Source organism: Chelonus insularis, unplaced genomic scaffold (assembly GCF_013357705.1).
Source record: "Chelonus insularis isolate UGA/USDA-ARS -01 unplaced genomic scaffold, ASM1335770v1 contig_395_pilon, whole genome shotgun sequence".
Classification (NCBI taxonomy): Eukaryota; Metazoa; Arthropoda; class Insecta; order Hymenoptera; family Braconidae; genus Chelonus; species Chelonus insularis.
The window spans coordinates 49,388-69,385 of NW_023276550.1; the positions used below are offsets into that span (position 1 = coordinate 49,388).

A 19,998-nucleotide genomic window follows, 5' to 3' on the forward strand; every position below is an offset into this window, starting at 1 on the left:
ATCGCATACCATGAATTGAATATTAAATCGTTTTAATCATTTAAATAATCAATAAGTTTCTCTCTTATATTTGCATTACAAATATTCGTAGGAAATAATATTTATTATCTCAATGGGATCGATATTATTAAATTATTTTAAAATTTTTTTCACATAAGTCTACTTGAAATAAATAAGGAGTAAGACGTAATTTTAAAACTCATTAATACAAATAAAAAATAAGATACTTTAATGTCATTTCTATACACAATAATCTTTTCTTTTTTATTTAAAAAGAACAAAATACTTTCAACTCAATAAATCATCTAGAAACTAATGATAAACAATTAGTATATTTTCAAATACTTTCTTATATATACAACAATCTTGATTATTTTAACTACCTTGATCTCTCCATGAATATTTGCATTGCAAATATTCGTAATAAGTAATTTTAAAGACTTGAAAAATAAATAAAAATCGGCATAAAAAAGGAAAATAAAAATTTCCAACCGAAGAGAAGAAAAAATTAATTAAACAAAAATAAAATAAAAATAAATTACCGACTGTAGACTTTGAATTGAAACAAAACATTCAGTCATAGTGCAAATAAGTCGTGTCTATTTTTCCTTAGTAAGTTTGCATAACTCTTGGCAAACTCCAGAATAAATTTAGAGTAGCCTTCCTACAGCTCCTGCAAGTCTTGTGGATTTTATTCTCAGTACACTGAACTGTATTCGAGATCATGGGATGAGTATTGTGGTGGGCCAGAGGGTGGAGGTGGCTGAGGACTGTATTGCTGGGAGGCGTCGGAAGCACGACGCCTAAGCGCCGCGATGCTGTGCGCACCTCTCCAATCCGTAGCTTCTCCGGCACTCCCATCCGCACTACCAACGCAGGAAACGGCACCACCACTACCGGACGCAGCACCCGGCGAGCCCTGTCCGCAATTCATTCCACTACCCCCTAAACCTCCTCCACCCTGGCCACCGCCCGTCGACGAAGCACCTGGTGGAGAGCCGCGGGACGCCGTCACGTGAATTCCACCTGCAACAAAAAAAAATACCTCTTTAATCCTCACTATCACCAATACACGTGCTCTCTTTTCATTCTTTTGAATATTTTAGAACAATTCTTTGATATTTATTGAAATTTTACATCGTCATTTTCACTCTGTACATCAAACGTTTCCTATGAGCTCTATTGATTTTTTAATTTTATTGTATTATTAACAAGATTGTTGTAATTAAATTACTAACAACTCAAATTAACTAATATGAATAATTATTTATACAGTTATTTTTTAAAAAAGAGTTGAGGTTTATTTTTATTGTAAAAAAAAAAAAACTGAAACAAAAATTAGCATAAAAATATTAAAATATGTCCAACATGTTTTATTAATTTTTTGTTTCATTATTATTTCATGACATGGTTTTTGGAGTATTCACAATAACAACTCAGTAAAATGAAGATTTTTTTTTAAACGAGTCTAGATTAATTTATTTAATTACCATTAAAAAGTGAAGCAAGTGCTTATTTCTATTGAATTTAATTAGTCTGTTATATTACATTTTTAATAAATTTTTCTTAAAATAATTTCAACTAATAACTGATTGTTTCCATGTAAAACATTTCATATCTCAAAATATTAATAAGAGAAAACTAAGGATTTACTTTCACTAGAAGAAACTGAAATAAAAAATTAACTCGATGATGTGAGACTTAAAAAATTTCCTTCTTTCTGGGGATATCTTCTTTGGTGGTCTCGGAAAGTCCAGTATGTGAATATGAAATTATTTTATTACACTTTTCTTCTTTCGCTTTTATGACTTTTTATGAGTTCTAAAGTCACATTATGAGGTGTTCGATGTTTGTAAAGGACAGAATATATCTCTTGAAACATGACGGCAAATTTAAATCGTGTTAATTAACAGTTCATAGAGTAGAGTCTCGTTCAGTAGCCGTCGGATGAGAATATATACATAACTCTCGTAGCATATGATCTCGCGCCTCAAGTGCTAATCATCATTGAAAACCAAAAAAAATGGAGCCCCGTTCTAAAAGCTATTTGCGCAAGTCGTTATCCGTTAGGATGTATTTCGATAGATACTTTCTGCTACCAAGCTTTCCAAAGTACGCTCAAGTATTTTGTACAATTTGCAAATAAATGTTTCTGAATACTTATAAAATTAAATAATTTTTTTACATACTCCATGATATTATCATCATCAACATTATTGTTATTATCAGAAATTTTAAACAAATTAACTCCGGTTGTAACAATATTTAATTCGATGGAATCATTAATTAAGTTCATTCTTAATTGAAATAATTTGGAATGCATTGAAATAAAAACTGAAGTACTTAAGCAGGGGAATGGTTATGATCATGAAATATTATTTCAATGATTCAAAATAATTTTTATGCTATTGAATAAAATGTAATTGGATTGGATTTTATTATTGAATATACATTCAGTTATTTTGCAATGGAATATTTGGAAGCCAAAAAGAATCAAGTAGCAATTTAATGATTATCCCAGTCATAAAAACTGCGACCAATTTAAGTAACTGCTTCCTTGTGGCGATAATTTGTGATAATTGACACCACGTTCTGTATACGCAATAATGTATGATGTGTATTACAGTTGAGTACATCCAGTTATTTTTCGAAAAGTGTAACCATGGTCAAAAAAATTATGGATGATACCAGAAGAAGAATAAATAAAAAGTAAGGGAAGAAGATGTAAAAAGAACAAATCTACATGGATGGGAAAATAAACTAAAAAATGGAATGTGAGTGAAAAAAACAGCAATTCCTGTGAATCGTGAATAATTTTGGAGGTTCATCAACTTTGAACACACGTTGCTGCGAGTACTTTTTGGAAGTAATAATATGAAATGGATACTGTTGGACAGTGTTTAAAGCAGAAAAAAAATAAAACATAAAAAAAGAATAAAAAAACAGACTGCATCGGGATGTTATGGTAAACATACAGCGAAAGATCTCACACCTAGGTGCGACCACCTTGAGGTCTCACTGCGCAAATACAACTCGATGGACTTTATGTTTCTGTCTCAAATTCTTTACATGCAGCCTCGTTTCACAGCTGACCCCTGGAATTTTTTATTTCTTGCTATTCTATTTAATTTATTAATAAAACAAATAATTAATTCACTTATTATCTAATTTTTGTAATCATTTTCATAGCTATTATTCATTATTTTAATTAAAAGAATTCATTACCAAGTGAATTAAGTCCATAACTTGCTTGGTAAACTGTTTGAGATGGACTACTGATTGGCAGACCAGAGTTACCAAGACCCAGACTAGAACCAAGACTTCCTGAAGTCTGCTGACTTAACTGGCCTAAACTTTGCCCAAAACTTGCCATTCCCATGCTTCCTTGACTCAGTTGACCTAATCCTGATAAAGTAATTAAGCAGTCGTTATTAAAAAAATTTTTAAACTCATGAAAATTAGCTAATTAAATATTAAAATATATTTTCAAATATGGCAATAAGAATCTTAATGAGTTAATTCACCTGGACCCATTCCCCATCGATCGGCAGGCGCATGAAACATTCCAGCAGCTCCACAAAGATCTGAACCCATCGCCCCGAAAGGCGGAAGTCCATGGGACGGTAGCAGAGCTCCTGGTGTTCTGAACACGTTCGTTGTCTTCTTACGTTTTTTCCATTTTGCTCGACGGTTTTGGAACCAGACCTAGAATAAGACAAATAAAATTAATATCTTTATTCCAAGATTTTTTAATAAAAATTCTAAAGATGATTAACAATTAAATATTTTTGTAATAAGAATATTATTAACTTTGTAAGATTATAAACTCATTAATTATAAAAATATTTTTCAAAGAGCTTTTTGAAGTAGCGAAGCAAGTAAGGAAATGAACTTTTAAAAGATGTATAATAAAAATGTTCTTCTTTTTTACTTCAATAAACTTCACATTTTATCATAAAATGTAATTTATGTATTAAAATAATATTTACAAGATTGTAAAAAATATACATAAAGATTATGAGCACATTCTTGGTGATTAGTATTAAAGGTATAAGGTATCATGTGAAACGATAAGGTGTCCCTTGGTGTTACTACAATATCTTGAAGCCCCACACACCCGCTAGAAGCTATTAGCCAACGTTATGAGCTGTTGATTCTGGCCACGTAGTGCCCCCTAAGCTGCTGGGGTCCCAGCAACTTGATTTATTGATATCGCATGCAAAGCCCTTCTCTCTGTTTCTCTCACTCCCCAATCTCTATACCCTCTTTCTCACCAGTCTCAACAATATAGCCTCCTCATTCACCATTGCTACTGCATTGTGTGCGTTGTACATCTCCAACACTTGCATGGCTACTGGCCTTCCCTTTCCTGCTTCAACATTCGCTGTGCCATTTCGTATGTGCTTTCCCCATAAATTAGTACTTTGGCATTAGCACGCGAGCTGACTTGTGCACTACTACTGTTGGTACACATTGCACTGCACTATTGTACATGGATTATTTTAGTCTAATTGGATTTATACGATTTATCTTTGGTTTGTTTCAAGTGCTAGCCACGTTTACCAAAACATCTCATTTCAAAATTAACCTTGAGCTCGTGGCTAACATCATTTCTATTTTACTACATTCATTTAATGAGAAGCTTTAAAAGGTCTTCAGTAAACATTTTTTTAATTACATGGATTTATTCTTTGTACTTATGGCAATATTAGTACTAATGAATAATTATATTTTATTAAACAACTTTATCTATGTGAATTTTCACAGATAAAATAACGTTAATTCTTCAACAGAAGAGAGACTCTGCTCAATTAATTCCAATTCTCCATGAAAAATATTAGAATATACGATCATTTATGAATGAGAGTTATTCTAATATTTTTGTTGACTAGAGTTTTCACTTTTAAATGTCATAATTCTGTTGTTTCTAGGAAAAAATTAGCATAATTAATCAAATTTTGTTTAGTGTTACCAATTAGTTAATTAATGTTCTCCACACTTTCTAGATTCGTTTTAGAATAATTTTACTTTTACTACTGTTCTGTTGTCTGTTAATGTTTTTAAATGGTTTAAGGAAATGAATTTTAAAAATATTTCTCCAGTCATACTATTTTTTTTAACTCGTATTACCATCATCCCTTGTTGAATAATTCTTCTGTTCACCCTTCGTTTCATCCTGTTGGGTGCGGTCTTGATGATTTCACACTAGAGCAAAGATTTAAAAGCCCGTAGATAATTCGCTGCTGTTGCACGATGAGCTTCAAGACAATGAAAGATAACTGGAAGGTGTGGAACAAATCACACCCTTTCATTTTTTATTGCCAAGTTTATTCGACATTCCAACATGCATTGCTATAAAAAATATTTGTTCTTGATCATTGATGAATTTCCAAAGTTTACATGTTTGATTCTATAAGTTTTCCTTGGTCAACTCCATTAATAAAAACTTTGAAGGCTATCAGAACAAAGCTAACACCTTTGATAGTCAAAATGACTATGAAATGATGATTTTGATGATTAGAACAATCATGCTCGTTAAGATTAGTCAATCACTTTTGACTGGCAGATGTTCTACTTGGTAAAACACCTGGAAGTATTGAATCACCATTCTGAATGAGCACAGCAATAAAATATCGATTATCTAATTAAACTCATCAGGTAGGGATTGATGATTAAATTGTTTTTATTTTAAATACTCTTTACAAATAGTTGAATAAATAATGAAATAAAAAAGATTCTTTGACTGAAAAAGTTTAAAGGCTTGAATTTGTCTTTTATTCTGCTTGGGGATGATAGGTCTCGTAAAAGGGGTTCAGGACACGCTGATATAAATTGAGCTTGCCATCAAGGTAAGCGGCGGGATCTGTTTGAAGCTTCAAGACATATCGCACCAGCTTCCACTTCGCCATTGAGCGATCGCTGAGTTTTCTCGACAAAAAAATTTCTGAGGGAATCTTAGCATCAATAAAAGTCGCTGAAAATTCCTAGAATTCTATATTGAATAGTTGAAACGATTTTTGAAATCTGCTGTAATTTTTTTTATGCTAAATCTATCAAGAGTCTTTACTTTTCAGTTCTAAATAATTTATTCTCATCAATAATACATCAATTATTAATAATTTTTAATTTATGATCAACAAAAATTAAACAGTTTATTTTAAAATAAGAAAATGTTTTTGATTGTAGATATTTTTTTAAAAAGTAAAAATATCAATTGATCGTTGTCATTAGTTTTTCTTCATGAGAAAAAACAATTCATTGATTCACATGTATTTTTTTCTCATAGAAATAAGTAAAAAGGCAATGTGCAAAACTAGTACACGCTTTTCGGATTTTCTTTCCTCTATTGGGACGACGTGGTGAGATTTAATGAGAATAAATATTGTATAAACTTGCGGGGTGACTTCTGATTGATGATAGCGGTCGGACGATCCCATTGGAGGGTGGCAAGACGCATTACCTCTTAGACCACCTACTGTTCTCTTACTATCTCCCATTCTCTAGCTTTTCTGATGCCTTTCCTCTGTCTCTCATGTTGTATGCGTCCAGTGAAAAAGTCTTTGGCGGAGCCATTAGCGTTCGTACGACCCTCGATAATCGATTAGACAAGAAACCAAGAGGAAAAACGTTAGAAAAGTATATAAACCGTCTTGGAGATTTTCAAAGTTATGATGAAGAGCTTTATGAGGCTATAAAATAGCTTCTCTACTAGAATATCTAGGTATATAAAATGCTTTGGACTCTGTAATGTTTTTTAAATAATCTCTTGAGAGATACTAAATAAATTACCACCATTCGACAAACATCAGAAATGCATCGGAGTTGAAAAGATGACGGAAAAGTAAAAGATCGTAAATGAAAACTATAAAAATCTAAGCTGTAGTCTCGCGTGCAATGTTCCTCATAAAGTTGATCCATTTATGTTTTATTATTATTTCACACCTGGCAATACTGTTGCCTATATTTTTAAGCTCGTCTTTAAATTAATTGCAATCACTGCTTCGTAAATGTTTGCTATTTTTAGACAATTTTTCAATAAATAAAAACAAGATCAAATTTTTCTTCAGTTCAAACGATTAATTTTGCTATCAATAAAAGACTTTCTGAAATTTTAATTCCAATCTTTTGATAATAAATGATTTTTTTTTTTTGATTTATCAATGTAAAGCATAATATCAAGATGTTATTTTATGTTTAATTGTGTAGAAAAAAATGTCCAATCATTGAAAAATAGAAAAATAAAATCGAGCCAATAAAACTAATCAAATAAAGCAATTAAATCAGTAACCAGGATGACAAAAAAAAATTTTCAACTACAAAAAAAATAAAAACTGAAAAATGACGTATAAAAAATGTGTGTTAAGCTAATTGGAAATATTAATCGGCAGTTTAATATACTTTTATTGATGTTTATAAACGTGATTTCTTATCTGGAGGATTTGAAGCAGGGAATAGACATATAATTCGATGTAGGGGAGTAGGTGCGACATCATAACCAAATGGGCGTCGAATGATGCTCCCTTGGGTGACCGCGACGACACAGTTTATCCATTGAGAATCCCCATTCTCTATATACAACCCCTCAGACTTGCTATTCTCATACCACAAATTTTTACTCACTATCTTTATTTTTTCTCCTCGTTTCTCTTTCCTTCTCTGCCACCCACTTTAAGCATATTTCCCTGTCTGGACTACCCCTATGTACATTATACGCGTTATATTTTTCAAACGACGACACGTAAGAGCTAATATCGCGACCTATGCATATTTATACCGCATTAAAAATCATCCTCCCTTAAAATGCATAGGCCGTTGCATACCCAAGACGTTATTCGTTATTTTTTCCTTCCTCGTGTATCTTTCTTTCATTTTTCTCATATATGGGCTTGTGAATATTATAATAATACAAATGATGAGTTTAACAATACTTTGGTGAGAAGCTTAAATAAAATTAAAAAAAAAAGGTCACTTTTAATTGGAAAAAAATTAATTTTTTAAAAATTAGAAATAATTTTTTTTACCACTAAAAATATTAAATTATTAGCTTGTTTATTTTACTAATATTTTTAATTATTAATTTATAAAAAAAAAAACCAACAATTATTTTTAAAAAATATGTAAAAGAAATGATTAAGAAACTAAATGAGACTAATTACTTATTGTTAATAAATAATATTTGTTAATTTTTTATATTAAGATAAAAGAAATAATTAACAGGCATTTTTTATTAATTAAAACAAGTATCTTCATTTTTAAATTAATTATTTAATTAAATGAAGTATTATATTTTATTTCAGTTTCTTTGTAAATAATTGTATCATAAAAGCTATATTAATAATTTTTAGTTAAAAGCTTCTTAAAATGAATTCTCTGTGTAGTCACTAAAAATAAATCAAATCATTTTTGAATCGAAATAGCAATAAAATATTAGACACTTGGTTTTTTGCAGACACTAGCCTGTCTCTAGAGAATTGGAAACGACACTACCATCAGTTGAATCCTCTAGAGAATACTTTGAGAGCAATGCAACATCTATTCCACCCCATATGTGACTTTAGGTCATTCCCATCCCAGAAGTTCATTAACCATTTCAAGTCAGTAAGCCAATCTTTCATTTCCTCTTGCACTATCGATTTTCGTATATTTATAGAAATGAAAAATAATCAGAGATAATTTTAACGAATAAATTAGTGGATAATGCGTATATCGATTGGTAATAGAGGGAGAAAAAGAGTCTGAAGTGGATGAAGCGATTGGTGTATAGATTGAGGATGCGAAATCGTGTGCCATAAAATTGTAGACAGAAGTAATCGAAAGAGGACCCTTCAGCCTAGAAACGACGCAGTTAGTATCTACCGGGGTAGTTAACTTAAATGCCCTGTTAGCAGACGTTAACTGCCAACCGCTATGAGTTCTATTTCGCTGGACGATTGCAATTTTAATCGGTACTTCATTACCAGTTAATTTAAATCGTGTGCATACAGCTGCATTAAACTTTTGCCCAATAGTTGCCATCATCCTTATGAAATATTTTTTTACAGCTTCCTTTTGCTTCATCTAGACCTCTATTGCTACATTGGAAAAAAGCATAGCTTCAGAAGCAAAACCATGTCCCTAGAATTTAACTAACCAGTCTATAAGAATCCATGGTGATGTTGCAGAGCAATACTTCAACTGATATGAGGTCAACTAGATCTAGAAGCTATTCAGATAGTTACAGCTAGCACCTTAAAGATGATTTCCACGTGTAGGATAGCTTTGACAGCAAGATGGATATCAATTACAGCTATCTAAGTAAACTTTTAACTTTCTGAATTGAATCAGTGGATATTCACAGACTTTCAGAGTCAATTCTACCAGTAAAGGAAAAAGTCACTGACATTTTAGTAAGTTTTTATTCATTGTCAGATGGTAGAGTTGACATTGAGAGTCAATGAATATTTACTGATTCAATTTAAGAGAAAATAACTAGAAAAAACTTTTAAAAATTAGCTATAATAGTCGTTTACATTGTTCCAGTAGTTTTTCATCTATCCTCATACGTTAAATTTCTACCAAAAGCATGATTTTTTTTCAGTAAGCCATCGGCTCCAACGACAGACAACGACTTATCATTTATTAAAGCTTAGAGTTAATGTAATGATTCAGACATGCTTCTGTAGCAGTTAAAAATAAATTGGATTCTCCACAAATAAAAGATTAAAATTTTAATAAAATTAAAACAAGATTTTTTTTTCCTTATAAAAGATCCAACTGATGATCACCAATTGAACTCGTGACATGGAATAAAAAAAAGTACTTTCTGGTTCTAAAAGGTTTTTCTATTTTTGCTAATGAATCATTGACAAACATTGGCATTTCAAGCAACTGGACTATGAATTTTTATTTTAGAATATTTTAGATAATAATGATAACAATAATAGAAAAGTTTGTTTCTAATTGAATAATGAAAATGGAAACGAAAAAAAAAAAACGTTGTATTGATTTTTAATTAATAAAATGTTCTACTGCTATCGGAAATATTTAACGTGAATTTTCGAATGGACGAATGAAGTTTCGATGATTGTAAAGTGTCATTTCATTGTTTGGCATGAAATCCTCTCCTGACAATCAAGGATTTCAATTATAAGACCGTTCACCTCTAGTAAAAATTCACGTTTGATTCATAAATGCCATACTAAAAAATACCAGTTTTAGCATCATGAAGAGTTGAATGATCTAAACTTCGTTTTCCAATATAATCAATGGAATGTCATTTTTAAATATCTATTGAATAAATAATTCTTCTAATCATCATAAGAATGTCCATAGACTAAAAATTACTTGAGCTGATAAAATATTTTAAATATTAAGCCACATAAAATAACGTAGAATAGTATTTTATGGAATACGTCTCGAAATAACTTCAATCACATTGAATGTGAAAATATTAAAAAATTTCTATATATTGAAATCAAAGTGGGAATGTGTAGGATCCTCTCAAATCCTATTTTCATTTATTTCAATGGATGAAAAAGATAGATCGTTATAGGGATGACAAACAGTATATAGTGAAGTGGATAAAAAAATGTAAACGGAAAAAAAAAGTTTGTGACAGTCATAGCAGCATCCAACAGATTTAAATCTACATAGTTAATGTGCTACTGATGGACTTGCTTATATTTCGGTCTATCTGTGCTGCAGTATAATTTAAAAATAGACCCTCGTTCCGATTAATTGATTTTGATTACTGTCATAGAGAGTAAACCAGAAGTCATCGAATTCATATATACGTAAATATAAATACACTTTTATCTGTATATATGTATCGGAAAATGGTCTACTACCACAGTATCATTGAATGTATCAACACTCCAACTGTTTCCTTGATTAAAGTGTGACCAAGTAATACTAAAATGTCATATAAATTTTCATCTCAAAGCAATTGACGTTTCAGGTGATTTTTTACCATAACTTTATGAATATTTTAGTTCTCAGACGACAATATTCAACATTTTTATTTTATATTCAATTCTGGATAATTAAAATGATAAAACAAACGAAAATATCTGAATATTTTAAACTACTTCAATATAAAAGTAACATTGTAAAGAAATTTATCTTTAAATATTGAGCTTTCAAATCAACGTTGATCAAGCTTAGAGATTAATGCATTTATCATGTAGTTATGCTTCTATTTTTAATAGAGGAACAATTGTTGGTTAATAACCTTTAAGTACTTATTAATTGGTTTATTCACTTATCAACTATTTTTGCTGAGACAACTCTGTAAACATTGAATATTCTTTTAGCTTTTATTGGAATCTAATATTGAAATAGAATTGTTCCACGTCATAAGTATTCATTATGAGCATAACAATATGTATTTATAAGAATCATAACTTTGTTACATACTGCAATTTTTATGAAGTACATTTGCTATAAAGCTGCGGTAAACTTGGCTGAGATTTTTTATGAGTAGTAAAATTGCTAGCATAATTCAATAAAATTTTCTTTATTTTGGAGAAAAATATTAGAATTTTTTTAAATAATTTCAATTCTAACTTTGTTATTCATTAGAAACATTAAAATGTTATCAACATCAAAGCAAAACATTCTAAAATATTTAATCTCAAATCTTCTTTACTAGTATTAATTCTATATCAATTTTTCATTCTCTTGATAATTATTGTTCATAAATCTCTCATGTTATAATCAAATTAATTGTTTATTAAGCATAAACTGTACTTAACAATCCACTTATGACCTTTGTGAAAATTATACTTCATTCATTATGACTAAAAATTCTCTAAACAAATATAAAAAATAGTTTTGTTAATTTTTTCCATATAAACAGTAGCATTAATATAAATCCTAGTTGAACACAATTAAATCAAATTTTCTCCAGGATTAATGAGCAGCAAAAATTAACAGATCATTTAATGAGGAAATTCTTTATTTTCCAACTCTCTTAAACTGAATCAGTGAATATTTACTGATATCCAGTGCCAATCCAATGACTGTTTCTTTCAGTGATATAATTGACACTGGCAATCAGTAAATATTCACTGAATCACAGTAGTTTTCACTGATTCAGTTTAAGAGAGAAGTCTCCAACTGTTGACTCTATTTTCTTTTTCAATCACAAAAATAAATAAAGTCAATAATCAAATGATTAAAACATCAGCATCTTTATGTAAACTCAATGTTAATATTTACCCTCATTAAGAAAAACTCTTCATATGGTAATTTACAGAAAATTGGGTATTTAATGGAGATAAATTTTTAAGACAATCTTAACCCTTTTGTTTCTTATGGGAAATATTCACGACCCGCCATAGTAAGTCAAGAAATCTTTGATAGCCGACGCTCGATAGCACGGTGGCAGTGAGCGCCGGCGCTCTTCCTCGCAGCCGGATTGGTGCCTCCAACCCTCTGAGCGTGAGTACTCGCGGCACGTTCCCTTGGAAACGCTTCGTTCGTTCTGATATCTATCTCCCTCACCGATGGAAGACCTCTTTCAATTACACTCCCTTGCTACTCTCATCCTCCTTTTCTCTTTTAACCTCCACTCTCTCGCCAGTTTCCGTCTTTTCTAACTATGCAACTTCTTCGTCAGTAACATCAACCAACTCAACGTATCTTTCGAGGTCTTTTCGTCCTTTGGAAGTACAAAAATTGTCCCTCAATCGTTTTTATTTTATTTCCACAGTCGATTCATTTTCATTTTCACCTTTTTTTATTCTGTTGCTTTGCTAAATCAAAGAACGATATTCAACGTCTTCCATCCTTGACATTGAAAATGAAGATGTGAAAAAAATATTTGCATGATTAGGGGACTTTATTACTACTGTTTTTTAATTTAATATAAATTTGACTTTTTTTTCTTTATTAATATGTTGAGGTAGTAATGAAAGTCAGAAAATGTTAAAAAATAATTTTATAAAGCATGCGTTTTAAATAAATTATGCAGTTAGACATCAAGAGTGATTCGTGAAAAAATGTTATATTCTCAATTGTAAAAGACAGACAATAATATTCATTATATTTTTTTTTTTGCTTTGTTATAATTTATTTCCTCAACAAAAACCTATTCTTTCATAATTAGCATATTTATTTTTGCTGTAAAAAGAAATTTAGCAACTATTTGTCCTAGAATTTTTACCAAAATCACTGCATTAATGTCCTTTAATTTTAATATTTATCATCAAATAATAAAATCCTAGCTACTAACACTATTTTTATTTTACAAATTGATTGAAAGTAACAAACTACGGAATTTATTTCACTTAATCCTTCTTCATTCTCTGTTGTGTGACTCCAAATGAAATAACTGATTGATTATATTCCTTCATTAATAATTCATTACAACAATTCTCAGTATTTATTCATCACCATAATTTTTATTTTCCATCATACAAGAGTATTTACTTTTCACAAAAACCTCTGCTAAAAGAGGCATTTTGCTGATCACTTCATGTCAGCCAGTCTCTCGTTATACTGGATGCATGTCTTTTGGTATATTCCAAAGTATGAAAATATTACAAAAAGTAAAAATGTGTAGGAGTAAAGCTATTTTATATGCGGACAGCGCTCGGCTTGACTGACGCTTCAAGTTTTGCGAATAAAAATTTCATGAATTTCTATTATCGTCACATTTTCTCAACGCACCCCCGAGACTTAGAAAGCTGTTCCAAGTGCGTGAGCTTTTTATTCTGTGACGTATTTCATTTTCAAAAATCATGTGTATCCAAGCATGTCATATTATTGATATAAAACATCATTAATTCAAAATTAACTCATCAGAAAAAGAATGAAAAAAATAATAATCATTTTTACGACAATCAAATCAATTACTTTTAAGCTCAATGAAAAATATTTTTTATTATATTAGAAATTAAATATTAAGTATTTATATGACTTTAAAAGAATAAATAATTGATTATAAATTAGATATCAATGCAGTATTGAAAAAAAATTAATTAAATTCTTTCACAATTGATTAAATTGCATACTTATTAGCATTTATTATCAAGCTTTTTTTTTCAATGGCTTAATTAAAATTTTATAAATACTTTCAATACACTGCCACATAATTTTTTTATTCATGTTCAAATGCATTGAACTGTAAAAGGTACTTTGGTAAATCTATAATTAAATCTTAGCAATGTTTCCAATGATAGCCAGTCAAAAGTTAATTTAACTTCCGTTTTTCATAAACTATAAGTACATAATATAAAAGTAGTGAATATAATGAAAATTCAATTTTGAATCGATTTTTTTCATAATTTATTTAGCGTTAGATTTTAGAATGAATTAATGGAAATTAAATAACTATATTCGATCACTGATAGCAATATTTCATTTGTTCATAAATTATTCAATGAATAATAAAAATGCGATAAAATTAAATATTTACAATAATAAAAAAAACTTTAGTTACTCAATGAGAGATTTGTCTATTGATAAATACATAATTTAATATTTTCTATATAGATGAAATTTAATTAATAATATTCATCATCTGGAAAATCTAAAATTGACCTTCTCACTAATTACGGTTTCCTATTCACAAAAGGAGAGCTTGGAAATAGAGACCAAAAGCAAGTAGAAACCCACAGGAATTTGGACCCCATGATAGAAGCTGAGCTTAGCAACTTCAAGTTTCACTTTAATCCACAAAAGCCACGGTAGGCTGTGACAATTGATTCCAAGACTTTGCAAAGATGATGCAAAGACTCAAGACATTTATAATTATCAAGAGATTATTAAAGGAACTTTGATGGAGATATTTCCGGTTAATAATATTAATATACATGTTGGGAGTGATTAAACTCACCTGAACTCTACTCTCAGTCAATCCGATCCTCATGGCTATTTCTTCTCTTAGGAAAATGTCAGGATAGTGAGTTTTACCGAAACATCTTTCTAACTCATTTAATTGTGCAGGTGTGAATCTTGTTCGATGTCTTTTCTGCTTTGCTGGCTTATCGTCACCCTGGCCGATCGCTGCTGCACTTCCTTACAATAAAAAATTCATCAGTGTTACTTAAGTTTTGGAGTTTGGAGTGAAAATAAGTCTTAGAGTAAAAAAAGAAATTAAATAAATTTTATCATGATTAATTATTTTTTTTTTGTTTTATTGCTATATTTAGAAGTTCATTAAAGAATTTAAAAACTATAGTCTATCATTTTAAAATAAAATTAAAGATTAATTATGTAGGATTCATTATATTTATTAAATAGTATGGAGTACTAGAAGCTTGCTAAGTATATTAATTTATGACATTATGTAAAGGTTCAAAAAAAAATTGAGGTTATTTCATTAAACTTCAATGAATGTTCCTGAAAATTTTATAGTTAAAAAAAAATAATAAAAAGAATTAAAGATTGAATTGAAAAATGTATGATATGGTTGATTAAGTAATTTATTATTCACTTTAAAAAGCTCTTGAGTCGTGCTCAATCAGTACTAATTTATTAATTAAACTAATTATTTCTTGAATTGTAAACATCATTATTCTGTTGACTGTGGGAATTGCAATAATTTTTTTAATTTTTGATATTTTGTATGTAAAGTAAGCTTATTATTGTTAATTAAAAACAATTTTGTTTAATAAAATATACAAATATTCAATATCACAACATTGAAGATTCCAATGTTTTTGTTTTAATTAAAATCATTTTTTTAATTACAATTATATAGAAGCTCAGAGGAATTTTTAAACAATAAAACAAATACTATAAAAATAAAACAATTGAATTTTGTAGATGGTTAAGTTTTTAAAAGAATTCAATCATCAATTAATTTATTTAAATTAATCAAAATAACATATGTAATTCAACAATATTGTATCATAAATAACAAATTACCATTAATTTTCAATAATTTAACAAAAAAAAAAGATTGATAAAATAATAATAATACAAAAATGTAATTAAATAACAATCGTCATCAATAAAAAATGCGTCGAGTATCTAATGAAAATTTTCCTCAGTGTTTCTTATAGAGTACGATAAACAATAAAAAGCCTGAGTACTCTTACCTGCTCCAGGCATGCCCATTATTAATTCTTGATGAAGCGTAAGCCCTCCACCAGCAGACAGACCTCCACCCAGGTTCGCCCCCAGGACACCGTCCAATTTTTCGTGTTTCAGCTCCTGCGCATGAAGATCTTTTGCTCCTACACAAAAAGGACACTTTGTTTCACATTTTTTTTCGCTTTTTATATCTCAAAAAAAAAGCCTTAAAAATCTTATTTTTTCTTTCTCTTGAAAAAATTCTTTTTCTCCCTCTTATGTCGACGACAAGCGTCGGCAGTCACAACCCCGTCGGGTCTGTAGTTTAAATTTGTATAGGAGCAGAAGCCGACAGACCGGTGGCGAGGGACGTACAGGTCACTTAGCATTAAGGTGTGAGAATCGTCACCGGCCTCTGCTTCTAGGCGAGCAAATATATGAGACCACGATCTCATCACAGGACTCACATGTTTCACCACGCGTGTGTTCGACTGAGAAATCAAGAGGGAGAAGGACTTTGTCGTGTTGAAAGGTCGCTCTTCTTATACACACTTCATTATATGGATGAGAAAGAGATGAAGTAACAGAAAAAGAAGGAAAAAAATCATAGTTAAGTGTTACTTTGTGCTTTGTCGGGTATGCTTAGTTGCGTAATGAACTAGTTTAGTCTTAAAACTAAATGGAATTTTGTTGCAATTTTTTTTATTTCATGCCAAAGCTTTTTATGAAGCTGATCTATGTTGAAAGAAATTCAGGAAAAAATTAATTACTTGAAAAATAAGTGGAGGAAAATTTTTTTCAGTCATCAGATGTCGAAATATGTTTGGGAAGATTTGTAAGTGACTGATGTACAGACTGAATAAATTATTTTTATGTGAAACGACCACCATGAGGACTTTGTTTCAATGAAGATGATGTAAAAATAATCTTGAAACTTATGACATGAATGAACCTTTACGACTGGGTACCTCTACTTCACCTTTTATATATTTATTTCCTTCGGCTTTTGTGATGGTTTTATTTAGATTTTATTGGGAGGCTGGTGGAGATGAGTTTTACGAGGCACACACGAGGCACGAGTATATTCGGCATATTTCCTTTGATCTACCGTCGCACTCTTTCGTGCACACTTTGCACCATCTTTCATCAAATGCACCTGAGTTATTCATCCACAATCATCATTTCTATTATTTTGATCACAATATTACTTTGATAAACATCAAAGATATCGTGCAATTTTTTTTACATCAAATATCATACATTATCAACTGTCTCATAAAATTAAAAAAAAAATTATAATATTATTGTTTTAGAAATAACTACAGTTCTCAATTTTTTTTTTTTATAATAATTAATTAACTAACAGACTTATGAACTCCTAAAAAAGCCTGCAATTTTTTTAAAAACATTTAGAAACAAAATATTTTGTTGGTGAGCTTTTAAATAGTTTTTTTAATAAAAAAAATTAAAAATTTTACCACAAAATTAATTTAAAATGTTAATAATAATTATTTCAATTTTATCAACAATTATCAACAGTTTTTTTTTTAATTATCAAAAAAATTATTGAACAACGATTATTAATAAATAAAAAAACGAAATCATTGTGAATCAACATTTCTTAAGAGTTTATTGCAAGAACATTATTGTGCTTTTTAAAAAAAATGACATTGACGTCAACTTTCTGTTGTCAGTTGGATAAATCATTGATACAAACAAAAGATAACTGTTAGTTTTGGCAGTTAAAAATGAGTCTGATTGTCATTGACGTTCCAACAGAATTAATTGCTAAAAAAAAACTGATTTTGGAGCAGAAACTTTTGACAGCAAACTTACCGGTAATGCCATGAATGGAAGCTCCAGCAGAAATATTGTTGAGCATCCCTCCCCAGGAGCAATACTCCTGCACACCCCGCGACAATCTTCGTTCAATCGTAACACTTTAATATCAACAATAACCGCGAGAAACAAAATCGGGATTCGAAGAAATCGAGGCCCCGATATAGTCGACACGTTGAACAAGCGGCCCGAACCTTTGGGAAGCAAACAGCAAACTGTTCGGCTGCCATATCCAAACTCCCCACTTCTCTTAGTGTTTTCCTTGTCCCTTACACCCTCGCGCTCTGTCTGACTCACTCCGTGGACTACCTACTAGCGCACGGCTTTTCTCTCTCACTCAAACTCACGCAAACTCACACATTCTCCCTTCTATATACCCCCAAATGTGCTTCCTCGTGGGCGTGATATTAAATCGCAGCTATCCTTTGACTTCGACGCTCTTTCAGGAGCGTAGATAAACTTAATGCGCCCTTTATAAACATTTATACTTATTTAAATACATTTTTATTGACAATAAATTGTTTCTCATTTTCAAATTTACTCGATAAAATTTTTTCAACTTCTTACTAAGCTTTTATTTATCATAAAAATCTTTTTAATTATTTTCACCATTTAATTTAATCATTCATTATAAATCACCATAAGAAAAAAACTTATTAAAACAATTCCAAATGTCCTGAATTTAAAATCAAGTTAAACTTGTTCCCATCAGAGAATTAAATGTACAAAAAAACTAATCAAAAACAACAAAAAACGATAAAGAATTAAATACCTTCAAAGCATAAATAAATAATAGGCATAAGCATGAAAAGAAATTTTTTCCACTGCTTAGGGATTAACATTTGGGATATGAAGAAGGAAGTAAAAGTGCGTATTTCTGCAAGTTGTAGAGAAGTAGTGTGATCCAAGTTGGTATCCACATTTCTATCAGAGTGTATATATGTAGTAGGCGTAACCATTGCAAACCACCCTCCAATGAGAAAGTAGCCCGCCCTCAGGATGCCCCACTGGGTTCGCGGCGCGGAGATTTATTGAAATTTTATTTTTATGGACGGCGAACGTACCGCGCGCGGACTCATCGTCAGCGTGTGCCGTAACCAAGCATCAGATAGAGAAAGAACAAAGTATATAGAAGCTGTTTCATCAGGGGGTGGTTGCAAGGGACGAATGGCCCAGCCAAAGAAGAGATTGCTCCTCCAACCCTGCCTTTGTTTTCTCTCATTTCTCTTTTTTTTTTACCTCCCTTTACACTCTATCTTTGTTTCCATCCTTTTTCCTTTATTTATCGTATATATACTCCTCTTTGGATCCTATCCCTTTTGTTTTATTGCAGACTACTTACTCCCAGTGTATTTATTTATTCATGTAATACTAATGCCTAAAATGAGAGAATTGAATTGAATAGTATTTTTTACAAGCATTCAAGATTACTTAATTATAAAGGAAATAAATCAACCGAATTTACTTAATTCGTTATTGCAAATTTTTTACCTCAAGTTAGTGACAAGATTTGGAATGCTCTCAAAACCATGGAGAGGGTGTGAATAAGAAGACTGAGGTATTAAGTGAGTATGTCTGTACGTGATCGATTTTAAACCGACGACTCGACAAGCAAATTGACAATGTGTCCAATGCAGCTCGTATGTTTTGCCTCTAGCCAAAACTACCCCTCCACTCCTATGCCTGCAAAATAACAGAAAAATAATGCATTTTAATGGAATAGATATCAATCATCAGTTGGATTAATCCATCTTTACTTGTCCAAAATATTCCCTAGTTTCTCTATGAAAAATCTAAAATATTTATTTTTTTATCATATAATCGATATGTTGTTAATTAATTGGAATATAAATATATATAATATCATGCTTCAGTCTTGTGGGATTATACTTTAGTGACAAATTTTTCTATTTTTAATTTTTTTTACTGTGTATCACTTGAGTGATTGACTTTTTAATTAATATGTGTTGAGAAAAAGATTAAAGTGATGCTGTTTTTGCAGTTTTAAGATCTTTTATTGACTTCTTTTTTAAATTATTATCAATTTAAGAAACAATTTGGACTTATTTTTATATCAAAATACCGATTTATTATTAAGAAAATTTTTAATTAATACTTTGGAAAGATATTGAAACAGTTAATATTCATGAAAATTTTTTT

The 19,998-nt window shown here is 30.3% G+C and overlaps 1 protein-coding gene across 1 annotated transcript; it reads right to left on the minus strand.

The window, feature by feature from the left end:
* Positions 1-449: 449 nt before the first annotated feature.
* otp (orthopedia) lies at positions 450-18,351 on the minus strand. Its single transcript, XM_035084512.1, has 6 exons — positions 17,836-18,351; positions 16,026-16,163; positions 14,819-15,000; positions 3,525-3,705; positions 3,226-3,405; positions 450-1,026 (listed from the first exon to the last, which is right to left on the minus strand). Exons 1-6 carry the CDS (start codon positions 17,879-17,881, stop codon positions 698-700), a joined length of 1,056 nt encoding a protein of 351 aa, XP_034940403.1. The 5' UTR covers positions 17,882-18,351; the 3' UTR covers positions 450-697.
* Positions 18,352-19,998: the final 1,647 nt, after the last annotated feature.

Bases quoted from the DNA above. Each gene is read 5' to 3' on its own strand.
- otp (XM_035084512.1), bottom strand. From the start codon at position 17,881: ATGCTCAACAATATTTCTGCTGGAGCTTCCATTCATGGCATTACCG. The intron at 16,164-17,835 runs GTAAGTTTGCTG...CTTTTTGTGTAG, and splicing joins TTCCATTCATGGCATTACCG to GAGCAAAAGATCTTCATGCG. The intron at 1,027-3,225 runs GTAATGAATTCT...TTTTTGTTGCAG, and splicing joins TTATGGACTTAATTCACTTG to GTGGAATTCACGTGACGGCG.